This window comes from Pseudophryne corroboree, chromosome 1, assembly GCF_028390025.1.
Source record: "Pseudophryne corroboree isolate aPseCor3 chromosome 1, aPseCor3.hap2, whole genome shotgun sequence".
Classification (NCBI taxonomy): domain Eukaryota; kingdom Metazoa; phylum Chordata; class Amphibia; order Anura; family Myobatrachidae; genus Pseudophryne; species Pseudophryne corroboree.
The window spans coordinates 963,268,223-963,289,313 of NC_086444.1; the positions used below are offsets into that span (position 1 = coordinate 963,268,223).

Sequence of the window (21,091 nt, forward strand, 5' to 3'; positions counted from 1 at the left end):
CTCCAAGTCCCTAGTAGGCGCAAGACACCACAATAAGCTGGTTCAAGTGAAACACTGACACCACCTTAGGGAGAGAACTGGGGACGAGTCCGCAGCTCTGCCCTGTCCGAATGGACAAACAGATATGGGCTTTTTTGAGAAAAAAACCACCAATTTGACACTCGCCTGGTCCAGGCCAGGTCCAAGAGCATGTTCACTTTTCATGTGAGATGCTTCAAATCCACAGATTTGACTGGTTTTAAACCAATGTGTTTTGAGGAATCCCAGAACTACGTTGAGATCCCACAGTGCCACTGGAGGCACAAAAGGGGGTTGTATATGCAATACTCCCTTGACAAACTTCTGGACTTCAGGAACTGAAGCCAATTCTTTCTGGAAGAAAAATCGACAGGGCCGAAATTTGAACCTTAATGGACCCCAATTTGAGGCCCATAGACACTCCTGTTTGCAAGAAATGCAGGAATCGACCGAGTTGAAATTTCTTCGTGGGGCCTTCCTGGCCTCACACCACGCAACATATTTTCGCCACATGTGGTGATAATGTTGTGCGGTCACCTCCTTTCTGGCTTTGACCAGGGTAGGAATGACCTCTTCCTGAATGCCTTTTCCCTTAGGATCCGGCGTTCCACCGCCATGCCGTCAAACGCAGCTGCGGTAAGTCTTGGAACAGACATGGTACTTGCTGAAACAAGTCCCTTCTTCGCGGCAGAGGCCATAAGTCCTCTGTGAGCATCTCTTGAAGTTCCGGGTACCAAGTCCTTCTTGGCCAATCCGGAGCCATGAGTATAGTTCTTACTCCTCTATGTCTTATAATTCTCAGTACCTTAGGTATGAAAAGCAGAGGATGGAACACATACACCGACTGGTACACCCACGGTGTTACCAGAACGTCCACAGCTATTGCCTGAGGGTCTCTTAACCTGGCGCAATACCTGTCCCGTTTTTTGTTCAGACGGGACGCCATCATGTCCACCTTTGGTAATTCCCAACGGTTTACAATTATGTGGAAAACTTCCCCATGAAGTTCCCACTCTGCCGGGTGGAGGTCGTGCCTACTGAGGAAGTCTGCTTTCCAGTTTCCATTCCCGGAATGAAACACTGCTGACAGTGCTATCACATGATTTTCCGCCCAGCGAAAAGTCCTTGCAGTTTTTGCCACTGCCCTCCTGCTTCTTGTGCCGCCCTGTCTATTTACGTGGGCGACTGCCGTGATGTTTTATCCCACTGGATCAATACCGGCTGACCTTGAAGCAGAGGTCTTGCTAAGCTTAGAGCATTATAAATTTACCCTTAGCTATATTTATGTGGAGAAAAATCTCCAGACTTGATCACACTCCCTGGAAATTTTTTCCTTGTGTGACTGCTCCCCAGGCTCTCGGGCTGGCCTCCGTGGTCACCAACATCCAAAACTGAATGCCGAATCTGCGGCCCTCTAGAAGATGAGCACTCTGTAACCACCACAGGAGAGACACCCTTGTCCTTGGATATAGGGTTATCCGCTGATGCATCTGAAGATGCGATCCGGACCATTTGTCCAGCAGATCCCACTGAAAAGTTCTTGCATGAAATCTGCCGACTGGAATTGCTTCGAAGGAAGTCACCATTTTTTTACCATGGCCCTTGTGCAATGATGCACTGATTTTAGGAGGTTCCTGACTAGCTCGGATAACTCCCTGGCTTTCTCTTCCGGGAGAAACACCTTTTTCTGGACTGTGTCCAGAATCATCCCTAAGCACAGGAGACTTGTTGTCGGGATCAGCTGCGATTTTGGAATATTTAGAATCCACCCCTGCTGTTGTAACAGTATCCGAGATAGTGCTACTCCGACCTCCAACTGTTCCCTGGACTTTGCCCTTATCAGGAGATCGTCCAAGTAAGGGATAATTAAGACGCCTTTTCTTCGAAGAAGAACCATCATTTCGGCCATTACCTTGGTAAAGACCCGGGGTGCCGTAGACAATCCAAACGGCAGCGTCTGAAACTGATAGTGACAGTTCTGTACCACGAACCTGAGGTACCCTTAGTGATAAGGGCAAATTTGGGACATGGAGGTAAGCATCCCTGATGTCTCGGGACACCAGATAGTCCCCTTCTTCCCGGTTCGTTATCACTGCTCTGAGTGACTCCATCTTGATTTGAACCTTTGTAAGTGTTCAAATTTTTTTAGATTTAGAATAGGTCTCACCTAGCCTTCTGGCTTCAGTACCACAATATAGTGTGGAATAATACCCCTTTTCTTGTTGTAGGAGGGGTAATTTAATTATCACCTGCTGGGAATACAGCTCGTGAATTTTTTCCCATACTGCCTCCTTGTCGGAGGGAGACCTTGGTAAAGCAGACTTCAGGAGCCTGCGCAGGGGAAACGTCTCGACATTCCAAACTGTACCCCTGGGATACTACTTGTAGGATCCAGGGGTCCTGTACGGTCTCAGCGTCATGCTGAGAGCTTGTCAGAAGCGGTGGAACGCTTCTGTTCCTGGGAATGGGCTGCCTGCTGCAGTCTTCTTCCCTTTCCTCTATCCCTGGGCAGATATGACTCTTATAGGGACGAAAGGACTGAAGCTGAAAAGACGGTGTCTTTTTCTGCAGAGATGTGACTTAGGGTAAAAACGGTGGATTTTCCAGCAGTTGCCGTGGCCACCAGGTCCGATGGACCGACCCCAAATAACTCCTCTTCCTTTATACGGCAATACACCTTTTTGCCGTTTGGAATCTGCATCACCTGACCACTGTCGTGTCCATAAACATCTTCTGGCAGATATGGACATCGCACTTACTCTTGATGCCAGAGTGCAAATATCCCTCTGTGCATCTCGCATATATAGAAATACATCCTTTAAATGCTCTATAGTCAATAAAATACTGTCCCTGTCAAGGGTATCAATATTTTTAGTCAGGGAATCCGACCAAGCCACCCCAGCTCTGCACATCCAGGCTGAGGCGATCGCTGGTCGCAGTATAACACCAGTATGTGTGTATATACTTTTTATGATATTTTTCCAGCCTCCTGTCAGCTGGCTCCTTGAGGACGGCCCTATCTATAGACGGTACCGCCACCTGTTCTGATAAGCGTGTGAGCGCCTTATCCACCCTAAGGGGTGTTTCCCAACGCGCCCTAACTTCTGGCGGGAAAAGGTATACCGCCCATATTTTCTATCGGGGGGAACCCACGCATCATCACACACTTCATTTAATTTATCTGATTCAGGAAAAACTACGGTAGTTTTTTCACATCCCACATAATACCCTCTTTTGTGGTACTTGTAGTATCAGAAATATGTAACACCTCCTTCATTGCCCTTAACGTGTGGCCCTAATAAGGAATACGTTTGTTTATTCACCGTCGACACTGGATTCAGTGTCCCTGTCTGTGTCGACCGACTAAAGTAAACGGGCGTTTTAAAACCCCTGACGGTGTTTTTGAGACGTCTGGACCGGTACTAATTGTTTGTCGGCCGTCTCATGTCGTCAACCGACCTTGGCGCGTGTTGACATTATCACGTAATTCCCTAAATAAGCCATCCATTCCGGTGTCGACTCCCTAGAGAGTGACATCACCATTACAGGCAATTGCTCCGCCTCCTCACCAACATCGTCCTCATACATGTCGACACACACGTACCGACACACAGCACACACACAGGGAATGCTCTGATAGAGGACAGGACCTACTAGCCCTTTGGAGAGACAGAGGGAGAGTTTGCCAGCACACACCAAAAACGCTATAATTATATAGGGACAACCTTATATAAGTGTTTTCCCTTATAGCATCTTTTTTATATATTTCTAACGCCAAATTAGTGCCCCCCCTCTCTGTTTTAACCCTGTTTCTGTAGTGCAGTGCAGGGGAGAGCCTGGGAGCCTTCCCTCCAGCCTTTCTGTGAGGGAAAATGGCGCTGTGTGCTGAGGAGATAGGCCCCGCCCCTTTTTCGGCGGCCTCGGCTCCCGCTCTTAACGGATTCTGGCAGGGGTTAAATATCTCCATATAGCCCCCGGAGGCTATATGTGAGGTATTTTTAGCCAAAAAAGGTTTTCATTTGCCTCCCAGGGCGCCCCCCTCCCAGCGCCCTGCACCCTCAGTGACTGCCGTGTGAAGTGTGCTGAGAGGAAAATGGCGCACAGCTGCAGTGCTGTGCGCTACCTTAAGAAGACTGAGGAGTCTTCTGCCGCCGATTCTGGACCTCTTCTCGTTTCAGCATCTGCAAGGGGGCCGGCGGCGAGGCTCCGGTGACCATCCAGGCTGTACCTGTGATCGTCCCTCTGGAGCTAATGTCCAGTAGCCAAGAAGCCAATCCATCCTGCACGCAGGTGAGTTCACTTCTTCTCCCCTAAGTCCCTCGTTGCAGTGATCCTGTTGCCAGCAGGACTCACTGTAAAATAAAAAACCTAAGCTAAACTTTTCTAAGCAGCTCTTTAGGAGAGCCACCTAGATTGCACCCTTCTCGGCCGGGCACAAAAATCTAACTGAGGCTTGGAGGAGGGTCATAGGGGGAGGAGCCAGTGCACACCACCTGATCCTAAAGCTTTACTTTTTGTGCCCTGTCTCCTGCGGAGCCGCTATTCCCCATGGTCCTTTCAGGAACCCCAGCATCCACTAGGACGATAGAGAAATGTATCTATTAAATAATCTGCTACTGCATCCACCTATTACAGGTGCAGTGAGCTCTGGAGGAAACACCAACCCCCTTCCTGCCAGCTCTTACTGGCCGCCTGATTTCCGGACATAGGGGGTAATTCAGACTGGATCGCTGCAGCGGCAGAGATCGCAGTCTGAATTACTTTGTGGAGTGCGCACAAGCATCTCACTGTTGCGATCGCCTCTACCTGATTGACAGGCGGGAGGGAGCGTGCCAATGGAGGAGTGTCCGGACTGTTGGGGAAAGGGGTGCGCGAGTAGCGGCCTGCCGGTGTGCAGGTACTGGCTGGCAGGGAGCTACTCGTCAGGTACAAAAGCATTGCTGCTGTGCAATGCTTTTGTAACCGTGCGGGGAGGGGGTGGGGGGCACATCTACAATCAGGTCTGAATTACCCCCGTAGGGCCTAATTCAGTTTGGATCGCAGTGTTTGCTCCAACTGGAATGTTTGAGAAAAAGATGCGGGTGCATGCGCAGCACCCATCCTGTACATGCTCCCACATTTTCTGCGGAGGAGGGGAATGCCATCTCCTCTGCTAGTCAATCAGGCAGAGGCGGTCGCGGGGCAGAGGGGCGGCAACACTATGTTTCCAGGGTGGAGATGGAGCATTGCGGGGGCGGTGTGACACAAACCGGGGCGTGATCGCGGCGGCTGCGTGATATCACATGCAGCAGGCAGGAGGCTTCCTGTATTTCTGCTAACAAGCAGGAATTGCGATGTGATCGCAATTTCTGCTTGTTGAAGGCAGGAAAAGACTCCGGTTAGCAAGCTGGGTGGCCTTGCCCAGCACTGGGCGGCCCCCAGCATGCGCTCCAAAGGATAGCAAATTCTACTAATTAGCAGATTTTGCTATCCTTACTGAATTAGGCCCATAGCCTTGATTCTCCTACCAGTGATGTATGCATGTACAGCCTGTACACTCCTGTCAACACTCCCTCCCTCCTTGCAGAAGGAGTGCGTGAGAGACGGGAGGGGAACAAGATGAGAGATAGAGAGACCGGTGTAAGGGGTGACTGAGCAGAGAAAGTGGGGGTAGACAGAGGTGGAAAAACCATGCTACACTAGGCACAAAATCTAGTAAATGGCGAACGATGGGTCCAAAATATCAACAATTCTAATAATCTTAAAGAAACTCACAAATTCAGGAGGTGTCTTGAGCTTATAAAGTTGTAATATGGATTGAAGTAAACTGCACACTTGACTAGATACCAAGACATCAGTGCCAAGCTTCAAGTTGTCCACTGTCGTCTTCTGGCTGCTGACCACCTGGACGCTCAACTTATCAGTGTCTGCCACAATACACACGGCTTCTGCTAAGGGCTCATCCATGACAGGGTGCTAGAACCAAATAAGAAGCATTAAGAAGCCGATTAGCAATCTGTTCATTCTTTGTATTTGCCTGTGAGAACTCTATTTCTACTCTTGTACTCAAGTTGTTGTACATGCCAGCTACGATACCTCTTGCTCGACAGGATTTCATGCAAAGCTAAATAACTAATCGTTTAATAAAAGCAGTTCAGTTTATATTTGGCCTTTCTTTTATTACTTGTACAATTAGCCCTCATTTAGGAGTATATTTACTAACGTGCAGGTTTTTAGAAGTGGAGATGTTGCCCATGGCAACCAATCAGATTGTACTTCGCATTTCTCTAGCACCGTCTAGAAGAGAATAGCTAGAATCTGATTGGTTGCTATGGGCAACATCTCCACTTATGAAAACCTGCACTTTAGTAAATATGACCTTAGAGTTTAAAGCAGATCCAGCTACAAGACTGCATCTGGACAAAACATGTTGCAGTTTGTTTGTATGCACGGAACTTTTTTTAAACGCTAGGCGTAAGCAAGTTGATTGACAGGAAGCCAGCGTTTGGGGGTGGTAATTGGCTGTTTTCTGGGAGTGTCAGGAAAAACGCAGGCGTGCCCAAGCGTTTTCAGGAAGGGTGTGTGACATCAGATTCTATTGCACTGTAAAAATAGGTCCTGGGCTTTGCACAGACTGGAAAAAACATTTGATGGTGAGTGAGTTGCAATCGGATTTGCAGCAGACGTGCACAGGGCGGGTTTTCACTCTGTCTTGGCGGTGATCACAAACCTCTGCAAATTTGCAGCGGAGTGATCAGGTCTGAATTGGGTTGGGTATGTGTGACCGGCAGTCAGGAGACCGCCGGTCACAATACCGGCACCGGGATCCCAGCTGTTGGATGGTTGGCGGTGAGGCGAGCACAATGAAACCACTCGCCCGCTGCGCTTACCTCAGGATCTATTCCCACTCTATGGGTGTCATGGACACCCTTGACTGGGAATAGTCCCTTGTTGGTCGGCATGCCGACTGGCAGGATTTTCAGATGCCGGGATCCCAGCGTTGGTATTGTGACCGCCGGTCACAAACGCATCCCTCTGAATTACCCCCATAGCTGTGTGTATGAACATACATTGGTTGAGTGTGCCAGGCTGGTCGTCAAGCATGGCTTCAGCTTCTCAGTACTGCCAATCCCATGGAGTACCATATCGGGCATGTATGTTGAACAGTAACCACCAAACAGAGACCTCCCAAAGTTTTTTATACTTGGGCTGCTAATGACCTCAGACCTAAGAAATGGAAGACAAGAGAGAGAAAAAAAAAAAAGGAAGATTTTCACTTCACCTGCAAAAACATAGTTATTTCATGTAAACGCACAGGAAAACAAATGAGCTGGAACTGCAATGTTAATCAGCAGTAAGAACAAAGCCCACGTTGGGTATTGCTGGAGCACAATATATAGTAGGGACTCAGAACAGAAAACATGCACTCACAATTCATACTCAGCCACTATACAAGGATTTTATTATTGCTTAACTGTAATAGTCTATATAATAAAGTCTTACATGAGTACATAAGCCACAGAGTTATTACATATGTACTCAATTCAACACAATGGGGGTAATTCCAAGTTGATCGCAGCAGGAAATTTTTTAGCAGTTGGGCAATACCATGTGCACTGCAGGGGAGGCAGATATAACATGTGCAGAGAGAGTTAGATTTGGGTGGGTTATTTTGTTTCTGTGCAAGGTAAATACTGGCTGCTTTATTTTTACACTGCAATTTAGATTGCAGATTGAACTCACCACACCCAAATCTAACTCCCTCTGCACATGTTAAATCTGCCTCCATTGCAGTGCACATGGTTTTGCCCAACTGCTAACAAAATTCCTGCTGCGATCAACTTGGAATTACCCACAATGTACTGTAAGTTACTTATTTGTTGTTGTTTTTTTTTTTTTTTTTTTTTTTTTTACAAAGGAACAGAATAAACCAAACTAAAAAACTCTATACAAATGTCTATTATAAATTGCAATCTAATGTCAGACATTGAAATATGCCTTACCTGGGCAGCGGAATATCCACTTCGGCATAGTGATTGTTGTGGTCCCAATTTTCTAAAGTTTGACCTGCATTAAACTCATATTCACTCTGGCCAAGGGCACTGTCACAGCTCTCATTCCTAGGAATGTCCCCCTCTACTCTGACCTCCATTCTTCTATCTGGGTCCCCACAGGGGACATGCTGAGGAGCTATCGGAAGAGGGCGCATGCCAGACCTTGCCTGTGCAGCATCTGGCAGGTCAGTCTTACAAGTTCTTGACTTAGTTGCTGCATTAGAAACAAAACATTTATCTGATAATAGTGTATGAGAGGGAAGGACTTCCACAGTATTCGTTTCAATGCTGTTGCCCTCTACAAAATACTCATCAAATATACTGGAGCCACCCTCGCAGGATGGGAGACGTGCACACCTCTTTCTCCTTCTGGGAGGATCAAGTGAGCAGTTAGTGGAAGGGCTGGACTGTTCCGGCTCCTGGAGAAACAGGTTTACGTGCTCATCTAGTGTTTTACTGCAGTTCTCCAGGTTCGGCGAGTGGGAATAGCCCATTGTAAAGGTCACCTTATCTGTAGGAGAGTGATCCTCTGTCATGTTTGCATGCATAACGGCCTTTGCCCAGTCAGTCAGTTTCACTGAAGCACAGGCTTCCGTCTCATATGTGCTACCAGAGTGGAGGCTTTTACTATGAGATGTTGTAGAAACAGGGGTAACTACTTCTTCCACATTGTAAGATGGAGATCTTGTGACTGAAACTATGGTCTCCACTTTGGCTTCTTTAACATGCGTTGTAGTCTCTTTACAAGTACCAGCAAAACTTAAAGTAGTACCACTGTCAAGTTCACTTGAAGATGCAAGAGTTTCCCTGTCTGCACTGAAGCAGCCATCACTTTTATTCATGTTATATAATGAAATGTCTGAGGACTCGTCTCCACTGGAACTTTGAAGAGATGCAACACCTGAGTTACAGGGCAACGAAGGGGACACCAGTGCCGACTCGTTGTTCAGTGTTACAATTACATATTCAGAGTCTTCCACCTCGCCCTTCTCAAGAGAGGTTGTGACATTACTGCCCTGTACCAGTCGCTCCCCTTTCTTTAGGACCCTGTTGCGAACCAGGTGGTTCTCCTCCAGCTCTGAGCAGCGGATGAAATAGGTGAGGATGTAGAGAATGCGCTGGACCAGGTCTTTACGTTTTCCCACAACAACAGTTCGAGCCATTCTGACGGGGGATCCAATAGCCCCATAAAGATCACCTGTGGGGGAGGAGAAAAAAAGGACTCAATGAAAATATCCTATAAATTGTATAGTCCAATTCCTCAATTTATAATCTCCATGTTACAAAATGGGAGACATGGCTACACAAAACTTTAGAACAACCCATACTAAAAGCCACCACTATGGTAGCATACATGAGGTTGGGGGAACTAACTATAAAAATAATAGAAAATTATCTTACTGTAAAATTTTTTAGGGTGGAATGTGAACTAAAAAAAAAAATTGCAAATGAATTTGCTATAATCAGACTAACGTATCTTTTTTTTATGTATTTATTGAAAACCACATCATAAATGACATACATAAACCAAGTCTGTCATTCTAAAGTCAGTAAAATCTAAAAAAGATCGATAACACTAAAGACCAAAACAATGCAGGTTTTCATTCTGCTGTATAGGGTTAACAACAGTTCTTACAAAAACTTAATGTCAAACGAAGCAAGAATTTTGGATTACTATAATTTTATTATTATTATTTTTTTTTTTTAAATTGCAGACCAATCCGTGACCGCTAGCGCTAATTCCGGCTAGTCATAGCCGGCATGCAAAACACGGGTGAGTTGTCTTTTTGCACTTTAAAATAAGAATTTACTCACCGGTAATTATATTTCTCGTAGTCCGTAGTGGATGCTGGGAACTCCGTAAGGACCATGGGGAATAGCGGGCTCCGAAGGAGGCTGGGCACTCTAGAAAGATCTTAGACTACCTGGTGTGCACTGGCTCCTCCCACTATGACCCTCCTCCAAGCCTCAGTTAGGACACCGTGCCCGGACGAGCGTACACAATAAGGAAGGATTTTGAATCCCGGGTAAGACTCATACCAGCCACACCAATCACACCGTATAACTCGTGATATGAAACCCAGTTAACAGTATGAAACAACCGAGCCTCTCAACAGATGGCTCAACAATAACCCGATTTAGTTAACAATAACTACGTACAAGTATTGCAGATACACCGCACTTGGGACGGGCGCCCAGCATCCACTACGGACTACGAGAAATAGAATTACCGGTGAGTAAATTCTTATTTTCTCTGACGTCCTAGTGGATGTTGGGAACTCCGTAAGGACCATGGGGATTATACCAAAGCTCCCAAACGGGCGGGAGAGTGCGGATGACTCTGCAACACCGAATGAGAGAACTCCAGGTCCTCCTCAGCCAGGGTATCAAATTTGTAGAATTTTGCAAACGTGTTTGCCCCTGACCAAGTAGCAGCTCGGCAAAGCTGTAAAGCCGAGACCCCTCGGGCAGCCGCCCAAGATGAGCCCACCTTCCTCGTGGAATGGGCATTGACAGATTTTGGCTGTGGCAGGCCTGCCACAGAATGTGCAAGCTGAATTGTACTACAAATCCAACGAGCAATAGTCTGCTTAGAAGCAGGAGCACCCAGCTTGTTGGGTGCATATAGGATAAACAGCGAGTCAGATTTTCTGACTCCAGCCGTCCTGGAAACATATATTTTCAGGGCCCTGACCACGTCTAACAACTTGGAGTCCTCCAAGTCCCTAGTAGCCGCAGGCACCACAATAGGCTGGTTCAGGTGAAACGCTGACACCACCTTAGGGAGAAACTGGGGACGAGTCCTCAATTCTGCCCTATCCATATGGAAAATCATATAAGGGCTTTTACAGGACAAAGCCGCCAATTTTGATACTCGCCTGGCCGAAGCCAAGGCCAATAACATGACCACCTTCCACGTGAGATATTTCAGATCCACGGTTTTTAGTGGTACAAACCAATGTGATTTTAAGAAACTCAACACCACGTTGAGATCCCAAGGTGCCACAGGGGGCACAAACGGGGGCTGAATATGCAGCACTCCCTTTACTTCAGGTACTGAAGCTAGTTCTTTTTGAAAGAAAATCGACAGAGCCGAGATCTGTACCTTAATGGAGCCCAGTTTTAGGCCCATATTCACTCCTGCTTGCAGGAAATGCAGAAATCGACCTAGTTGAAATTCCTCTGTTGGGGCCTTTTCGGCCTCACACCATGCAACATACTTCCGCCATATGCGGTGATAATGATTTGCTGTAACCTCTTTCCTAGCTTTAATAAGCGTAGGAATGACTTCCTCCGGAATTCCCTTTTCCTTCAGGATCCGGCGTTCAACCGCCATGCCGTCAAACGCAGCCGCGGTAAGTTTTGGAACAGACAGGGCCCCTGCTGCCGCAGGTCCTGTCTGAGCGGCAGAGGCCATGGGTCCTCTGATATAATTTTTTGAAGTTCTGGGTACCAAGCTCTTCTTGGCCAATCCGGAACCACGAGTATCGTTCTTACTCCTCGCCTTCTTATTATTATTCTCAATACCTTTGGTATGAGGGGCAGAGGAGGGAACACATAAAACGACTGGTACACCCACGGTGTTACCAGAGCGCCCACAACTATCGCCTGAGGGTCCCTTGACCTGGCGCAATATCTTTTATAGCTTTTTGTTGAGGTGGAACGCCATCATGTCCACCTGTGGCCTTTCCCAAAGGTGTACAATCCTTTGGAAGACTTCTGGATGAAGTCCCCACTCTCCCGGGTGGAGGTCGTGTCTGCTGAGAAGATCAGCTTCCCAGTTGTCCACTCCGGGAATGAACACTGTTGACAGTGCTAACACATGATTTTCCGTCCATCGGAGAATCCTTGTGGCTTTTGCCATCGCCATCCTGCTTCTTGTGTCGCCCTGTCGGTTTACATGGGCGACCGCCGTGATGTTGTCTGATTGGATCAGTACCGGCTGGTTTTGAAGCAGAGGCCTTGTCTGTGTAGAGAAGTCACCTGACTTGACCAAAGTCCTTGGAATTTTCTTCCCTGTGTGACTGCCCCCAGCCTCAAAGGCTGGCCTCCATGGTCACTAGGACCTAGTCCAGTATGTCGAACCTGCGGCCCTCCTTAAGATGGGCACTCTGCAGCCACCATTTTAGAGATACCCTGGTCCTTGGAGACAGGGTTATCAGCCGATGCATTTGAAGATGCGATCCGGACCACTTGTCCAACGGGTCCCACTGAAAAGTTCTTGCATGGAACCTGCCGAATGGGATTGCTTCGTAGGAAGCTACCCTATTTCCCAGGATTCGCGTGCAATGATGCACCGATACCTGTTTTGGCTTCAGGAGGTCTCTGACTAGAGATGACAGCTCCTCCTTGGCTTTCTCCTCCCGGAGAAACACTTATTTCTGGTCTGTGTCCAGAACCATCCCCAGGAACAGTAGACGTGTCATAGGAACCAGCTGTGACTTTGGACTGTTTAGAATCCAACTCTGCTGTTGTAGCACTTTCCAAAATAGTGCTACCCCGACTAGCAACTGCTCCTTGGACCTCGCCCTTATAAGGAGATTGTCCAAGTACGGGATAATTAAAAACTCCCTTTTTTCGAAGGAGTATCATCATTTCGGCCATTACCCCGGTAAACACCCTCGGTGCCTTGTACAGTCCTGTCTGGACTTGGTAATGGTAATCCTGTACCACAAATCTGAGGTACTTCTGGCGAGGATGGTAAATGGGGACATGCAGGTAAGCATCCTTGATGTCCTGGGATACCATGTAATCCCCCTCGTCCAGGCTTGCAATAACCGCCCCGAGCGATTCCATCTTGAACTTGAATTTTTTTATGTATGTGTTCAAGGATTTTAATATAAATGGGTCACACCGAACCATGCGGTTTCGGTACCCCCACCCGTGTAGAATAGTAACCCCGTCCTTGTTGAAGTAGGGGCACTTGAGTATTACCTGTTGGGAATACTGCTTATTAATTGCCTTTAGTACAGCCTCCCTGCCTGAGGGAGTTGTCGGCAAGCCATAATCTAGGAAACGGCTGGGGGGAGATATTTGAATCTGGGAGCAGGCTGACTGGTGCAGCTTTTTCCCTCTTCCCTTGTCTCTGTACAGAAGGGAAACACCTTTGACCCGCTTGCTCTTCTGAAGCCGAAAGGACTGTACCTGATACAGTGCTTTCTTAGTCTGTGAGGAAACCTGAGGTAAAAATATTTCTTCCCAGCTGTGGCTGTGGATACGAGGTCCCAGAGACCATCCCCAAATAATTCCTCACCCTTATAAGGCAGAATCTTTTTAAAGTCAGCATCACCTGTCCCGTGACAGGTCTCTAATACCCTCCTGACAGAATGGACATTACATTCATTTTGGATGCCAGCCGGCAAAATATCCCTCTGTGCATCCCTCATATATAAGACGACGTCTTTAATATGTTCTCATGTTTGACAGGGTCACCGACCACGCTGCAGCAGCACGATCTGCAGGTCTCCGTCTAGTACCTGAGTGTGTAAATACAGACTTCAGGATATCCTCCTGTCTTTTATCAACAAGTACCTTCAAAGTGGCCATTCCTAAAACGGCAGTGCCACCTTTTTTGACAACCGTGTGAGCGCCTTATCCACCCTAGGGTATATCTCCCAGCGTAACTTATCCTCCTGGCGGGAAAGGGTACGCCATCAGTAACTTTTTAGAAATTACCAGTTTCTAAACGGGGGAACCCACGGTTTTCACACACTTCATTTATTCATCTGGTGGGGGAACAAAACACTGCCTGTTTTTTCTCCCCAAACCTAAAAACCCATTTTTAGAGGTGCTTGGGTTAATGTCAGAAATGTGTAACACATTTTTTATTGCCGGGATCAAGTCACGGATGTTCCTAGTGGATTGTGTATATGTCTCAACCTTGTCGACACTGGAGTCAGACTCCGTGTCGACATCTGTGTCTGCCATCTGAGAGAGCGGGCGTTTTTGAGCCCCTGATGGCCTTTGAGACGCCTGGGCAGGCGCGGGCTGAGAAGCCGGCTGTCCCACAGCTGTTACGTCATCCACCCTTTTATGTAAGGAGTTGACACTGTCGGTTAATACCTTTCACCTATCCATCCACTCTGGTGTCGGCCCCACAGGGGGCTACATCACATATATCGGCCTCTGCTCCGTCACCATATAAGCCTCCTCATTCAACATGTCGACACAGCCGTACCGACACACCGCAGACACACAGGGAATGCTCTAAACGAGGACAGGACCCACAAAAGCCCTTTGGGGGGACAGAGTGAGAGTATGCCAGCACACACCAGAGCGCTATATAATGCAGGGACTAACTGAGTTATGTCCCCTATAGCTGCTTTTTTTTTTTTTTTTTTTTATATGTATACTGCGCCTAAATTAAATGCCCCCCCCCTCTCTTTTTTTAACCCTTTTCTGTGTTGTAAACTGCAGGGGAGAGCTAGGGAGCTTCCCTCCATCGGAGCTGTGAGGGAAAATGGCGCCAGTGTGCTTGAGGGAGATAGCTCCGCCCCTTTTCCGCGGCCTATTCTCCCGCTTTTTTATGGAATCTGGCAGGGGTATTTACCTCATATATAGCCCCTGGGGCTATATATTGAGGTATTTTTGCCAGCCAAGGTGTTTTTATTGCTGCCTCAGGGCGCCCCCCCCCCCCAGTGCCCTGCACCCTCAGTGACCGGAGTGTGAAGTGTGAGAGGAGCTATGGCGCACAGCTGCAGTGCTGTGCGCTACCTTGGTGAAGACTGAGTCTTCATGCCGCCGATTTTCCGGACCATCTTCTTGCTTCTGGCTCTGTAAGGGGGACGGCGGCGCGGCTCCGGGACCGAACACCAAGGACTGGGCCTGCGGTCGATCCCTCTGGAGCTAATGGTGTCCAGTAGCCTAAGAAGCCCAATCCGGCTGCAAGCAGGCGAGTTCGCTTCTTCTCCCCTTAGTCCCTCGCTGCAGTGAGCCTGTTGCCAGCAGGTCTCACTGAAAATAAAAAAAACTAAGTCTATTTCTTTCTAAGAGCTCAGGAGAGCCCCTAGTGTGCATCCAACCTCGGCCGGGCACGAAATCTAACTGAGGCTTGGAGGAGGATCATAGTGGGAGGAGCCAGTGCACACCAGGTAGTCTAAGATCTTTCTAGAGTGCCCAGCCTCCTTCGGAGCCCGCTATTCCCCATGGTCCTTACGGAGTTCCCAGCATCCACTAGGACGTCAGAGAAATACATTTTAGGACATTTCTTGGAAATAACTTTGATAAATCAACATCCGTTCCAGTTTTGTGGCTCTTTGATTAATAATGAACAAATCAACATATTTATTAACCAAAGACTGGAAATAGCCAGTAATAAGAGCTACTGTCACCCTCCAAAACAAGCTACATGGATATTAGCAGTAACCTATGGTAAATGCAATCTATGGTTGAATTTATGACTTCTAAAACCAGGCTTGCTGAATTACACCATCTTGTGCTAATCACTAATACCCCTTTCAAACCCCCAGTTTGTAAGCCGGGTTATTGCACATGAGCGCGCAGTAACCCGGTTTGCTGTGTGGTCTGAAAGGTGCCAGGGAAAATATGCCTGGTCGAGCGACCCGGTATTTCAACCCTAGTAGCGACCAGGGTTGAATACAGCTTCAACTCGGCTCGCTGTGCGGTGTGAACGAGTTTCTGGGTCAATGCGACCCGTTTCCCGTTCACACTGTATGGACAGGTGCCGCTTGGAGATCATCTGATCTCCAAGCGCCGCCTCCACACGCAATATGCCAGGCTGGGAACAGCAGTGTGAAAGGGGCTCAGGCGAGTCACACCCAGGAAACACCCGAGAACGGCTCCTGGGTGCGACCCGCCAAATGCCGTCTGAAAGGGGTATAAATCAGCTCAGAAATGTCCTAGAGCACAGGTTCCCAAACGTGGTTCTCAAGGCATTCTAACGTTCCAGGTTTTAAGTATATGCATGGTTGGTTTTGCCTTTAAAAAAAAACAAAAAACCCCCACATGTTCGGCCGGAGTCTTGGAGCTCTGCTCGCAAGCCATAACATCCGGCCCATACACTGGACAGCTTTAGTCTAATACTGCACACCTTAAAATTTGATCTAATAGAGATGACATTCATTTATTACATTTTGCAGACAATATATCTTTTAAGGAATGGGTCTTACATTTGAGATAGGAAACAAATGACATGGTCAAGTCACATTGTTATGACCACTTCCTACATTTGACATTGGCAGCACGTAGCCCATGAAGTACGTCATGTGTCGTGCGCTGGCTTGGTGGACATATAAAGTGAGCGATAGGCCGTCTACACACATATCACTCGTTGCGGTCATGGGTAAAAGGGGCGATTTATCAGAGTTGCAAAAAGGGAGGATTATCGGCTTACCATCCAAGGGTGGCAATATTTCTGAAACAGCGCACTTTGTGATCTGTGTGCTACTGTGATGAAGGTGTATCGTGACTGGACAAACTGCACCATTGCGAATAACCTACATGGAAATAGCGGTGCACCATGAGCCATCAAGGTGAACGTCAGCTACAAAGGTGCATGATGGCTGACCGACACGCTACAGTGGAGCAGCTCACTGTCAAAATGAACCTGGGAGCTTCCAGATGTGTGTCTAAAATGACAGTTCAGCCCGTCTAGCTGCTGTCCGTGCTGCACACGGCAGTTACTAGGTCTATTTGCTGGTGGTCATAATAATGTGACTCGACTGTGTATAATAATGATTAATAGCTTAAAGTACGTCCCGCCATCAATTTCATTCATTAATTTTTTCTCATAAAAAGTGACCTTGGCGTGCATAATTCACCTTTGAAACACTCACGGCTGCTGCAGGCCATCGGTTGTCTGGAGCGGTGGGGACAAGGTCATTTTGTGGTTCCTGGTGGCTCCTGGTTTTGTGTTTATGTAAGAGTTGAGCACCCAGCGAAGGTGTTAACCATAATGGAGAGAACTGTGTAACTGGTGCATGTTGGTGTACCACTTTCAGAAATGGATGAGGTGAATTATTGCTTTAGGATTTTTCTATAAAGCAATGGATTATTCCTGCCTCTATATAGGCTCCTTCTAGGGAGGGCATTAATGGGAAGGGATTACTTTGATATAGAACAGATTGCTACTCACCAAGCTGTGCCCACAGAGGGTTATATGGATGGGACTGTGCCAACAGATTGACTGACTGAGAGGTGTGCTTTTCAGAAAACGACTTGATTGGTGGGTGGTCATTTGGCATTACTGTTGGAACCCATGCCAAGTGGTATGTCAAAACTGCTGTGATTAAAGCTGCAAAGAACCTGAGAAGAATACATGACACGTGGGCAAGTTTACCCAAGATGGAATTTAAAAGCAATTAAAAACTGCATTGTACGTACACTTTGTGGCCGGTAACGTCAATCACTCTCCCTCACACCCTATTTTTAGTGATACATGAATTGGTAATGTGTGTAGCTGAACAGTGTGGGGACCCTCCATGCGCTGAATTCTCCTTTGACAACAGAAATGAAGTCACTGAAAGCTTCCGTCGCCCAGGATAGATTAAACATCTCCTATCATTATTATGCTTTCTTTAGAAGCGCTGACATATTACAGATGTAAATTGGGGATAATGATACAAATGACAGAAAAAGGATAAAAAATGAAGGTAAAGCCTTTCCCAGACAGGTTTACAATCTAAGAGCCGTGGGTAACACTTAATGGGGGGAATGTAATAGGCTGTGAGAATCATAAATTGACAGATTCTCTGAGAGTTGCCCAGTTTTTTTTATAAAGTGGCAGTCTTTTACATAGAAAAATCATGTTGATTTTTCCATGTAAATGATTGCCACTTTAAAAAAAAAAACAGGAAAATTCTGTCAAAATCTCTCACTTTCTGATTCTCACACTATATTACATCACACCCGCCCCCATGTGTGTGGCAACTGTAAGGCAGAAATATTATCAGCCACGAGTATTAAAGCAGCCATTGTATACTGTCACCACTGAAAAGCATGGGGGCTGAATCCGTCGCTAAAACACAAAGGCAGCAGAGAAGTAGTCACCTGTAACAGTAGTTTGTAAGACAGATTCAGGACAGCCTCAAATGTTAAGGCCCTAAAAACTAAGCTGTATTTGCCATAGGGTGTACAACACAAAATACATTTATTTTATTGGTCAGAATTCAGTGCCAAGTATACAGTATTGTATCTTCTGCTCAACTGTCTCTTGTCACCAAATTCAGAAGATGGTGGACTACAAGTCAATAAATAAAATAACTCTGGGATAGAACAAGGACCTTATGAACAGCTTGAGCATAAGGGCTATGGACTACATTGTATAACAAGTATCATGAACACCACTTCATCCTGTACTTACTGGTTCTTGTTAAGCTGCTCAGTAAGAGAGGTGAGCTCTCTGAGGAAGTGCTGGCAGAGCAGACCTTTCTCACTACTGTTGGATGTCATGGTGAGCCACAGCGGTTCCGTAATGCGAGGAGCACAGTATAAATCCCAGATAGTTTTCCTAAGTATGTAAAATATTGTTTTATAAAGGATAACCTTGTTCTACAGATTTTTATTTAACTTACACCAAAATGAAGAAAAGGGTAATTTTCAGCTTTGTAATACTAAGATACAATATTAAGGTAATACTATAAAAAACAAGTGTCCCTTTTTGGACTCCATTAAATGTCATAATTTTAATCAGTCACAATAATTTAGAAAGCTAATCACTTACACTAGATCAGGGTACTCAAGGCACACTAGCAGTCCAGGTTTCAATGACAGCCACACGAGCACAGGTGACTTATTAGTACCTCAGTTATTTTGATTTAACCATCTGTGCTCAATCATGGATATCCCTAATACCTCCACTGGTAGTGTGCCTTGAGGACTGAGTGGCGTATTTAATAATAAGTGACATTCTTGTTGCCACTCATTAGTAATCTAATATAGTGCTCCAACCAATCAGCTCCCAACAGTCATGTGTTTGAAAAATGACAGTTAAGGCCCGTACACACTGGTCGATGTATCGGCCGTTCTCTTGAACGGCCGATACATCGCGGGTCCGTCGGCCAGTGTGTACGGGCGATACGTCTGTGAACTCCGTCGTTCACAGACGTATCGCGTCGGCCGCGCAGCACAGCCGACAGCCAATATATCCAACGATATATTGGCCCGTCGCTGTGTGTGTACGGGGCGGTCGTCCGACCGCCCGTACACATGCTGCGGCGGCCGGCGGTGATTGACAGGTGAACTGGGCGGGCGCCCAGTTCATGACGTCAGTCCCCCGACGGATCGGGCTGTGTGTATGCACAGCACACTGCCCGATCCTTACATAGATATATCTGCAGATCAATTGATCTGCAGATATATCTGCAGATCAATTGATCTGCAGATATATCTAATAGTGTGTACCCACCTTTAGAAGCACATTGGTTGGAGATCCATCTAAGCTTAGTAATAGTGACAAGAATATCACTAGTTATAAGATATGCCTTAGGAGCACAATGATTGGAGATCCATTTAAGCTTAATAATAGTGACAACAAGAATCTCACTAGTTATAACATATGCCCCTATATTTGGGAATCACTGTATTAGAGATTACACAGGGATACCAGATTGCCAATAATTGCTGATTGACAAATAAAAATACTCACATAAAATTGTGTTTATAGATTGTGTAGGTCGCTGACAGGTGACAATGAGGACTGACAGTGAAATGTACTTAATGGATTTTGGCAATATCCAAAACTATGAATGCAAATTACCAAAAGGATCTCTGTGGCCATTTCAAGCCCTAAAAATATTATGAAGATTCTGTATTCCACAAAAACAATGGCAACAACAATTTCCATTTTGACAGTGGTCAATGTAATTTGTCATCTATAGGACCTCTACCTAGAAACACACTGTTCTAAGCATTTAAAGAATATCATACTGGAAGTATAGTAAACTAGCTGATGAGCCCAGTTTCAACCAGGCAAAGGTTTGCTGGGCGGAACATTTTACCCCTTTTCTCCCCCTTAGGAGTCAAATTTCAAAAATCCCTGCTGACTGGGTGGCTGCAAATAAGGAACACAGTTTCCAGATCACCCAGCAGGTCACATGTCCCAGGTCACCCACAAGGTGCACAGGGAGAGTTCACCAATTTTACATTTTCGAAGCGATCCTTACTGCATTCTCCCCGATGGTCAGTAACTGTGCACGTGCAGGACACGTTCTGCGCATGTGCAAAATGGGTCCAGCAATCGTATCGCAGGTATGCCAAAGGCCCTTTGCCTGATTGACAGGCTGACGCGTTCATGGGGAGGGACGTGGGTGGATGGCGTTGCCAGAAACAGAGGCGTGTCACCCTCGTTTTCTGGGAGTGGCGAGGCCAAGGACTGTGTCGTGGATGCAGTTTCCTTGGCTTTGCAAGGCCACCAGCATCGACAAGCGTGAGTAAGCAATCTTTACTGAATTAGGCCCCATGACCTTTAATTTGGTATATGATGTGCCTTGCTCAGACAACTGCATCATAGAAATAGGTCACTCATAAAAGTCGTCCTTCTGCTACTAATATACAGTATAGTAGCAAAAAGCACCTATGTTTATGGAAATAAATCTGTTAAACAATTTTTGTTATGTCTATCACCCCCGATACTACAAAAAGGAGATTTATGGTAGACTTACCATAGTTAAATCTCTTTCTGCAAGGTACACTGGGTTCCACAGGAAATACATCGGGGTGTAGTGTTGGATCTTGATTCAGAGGCACCAACAGGCTAAAGCTTTGACTGTTTCCAGGATGCATTGCATGGTCTCCTCTATAACCCCGCCTCCGGACACTGGAGCTCAGTTTCGGTAACCAGTCCAATGCAGTAGCAGGTAAAAGAGAAGGCAGATGTTAGTCACATAGAACCACATTCTCACGACAGGAGAAGGGACCAGCAGCTATTGCCATACAAACCTAAAGAAGCTAAGTGCATCAGGGTGGGAGCCCTGTTGAACCCAGTGTACCTCGCAGAAAGAGATTTAACTATGGTAAGTCTACCATAAATCTCCTTTTCTGCAGCGGGGTACACTGTGTTCCACAGGGAATATATCAGGAAT

At 46.6% G+C, this 21,091-nt stretch overlaps 1 protein-coding gene across 5 annotated transcripts in view; it reads right to left on the minus strand.

Annotated features, from left to right (window-relative positions):
- The window catches only part of FNIP2 (folliculin interacting protein 2), a 144,139-nt gene that overhangs the window by 13,049 nt on the left and 109,999 nt on the right, over positions 1-21,091 (minus strand). For all 5 annotated transcript variants that reach the window (XM_063920467.1, XM_063920466.1, XM_063920465.1 and 2 more), the window contains 5 exons: positions 18,373-18,519; positions 17,146-17,315; positions 8,001-9,249; positions 7,068-7,224; positions 5,773-5,973 (listed from right to left, as the gene is read on the minus strand). In XM_063920467.1, the coding sequence (XP_063776537.1) occupies positions 5,773-5,973; positions 7,068-7,224; positions 8,001-9,249; positions 17,146-17,315; positions 18,373-18,519 (1,924 nt within the window). The remainder of the gene's footprint in view (positions 1-5,772; positions 5,974-7,067; positions 7,225-8,000; positions 9,250-17,145; positions 17,316-18,372; positions 18,520-21,091) is intronic.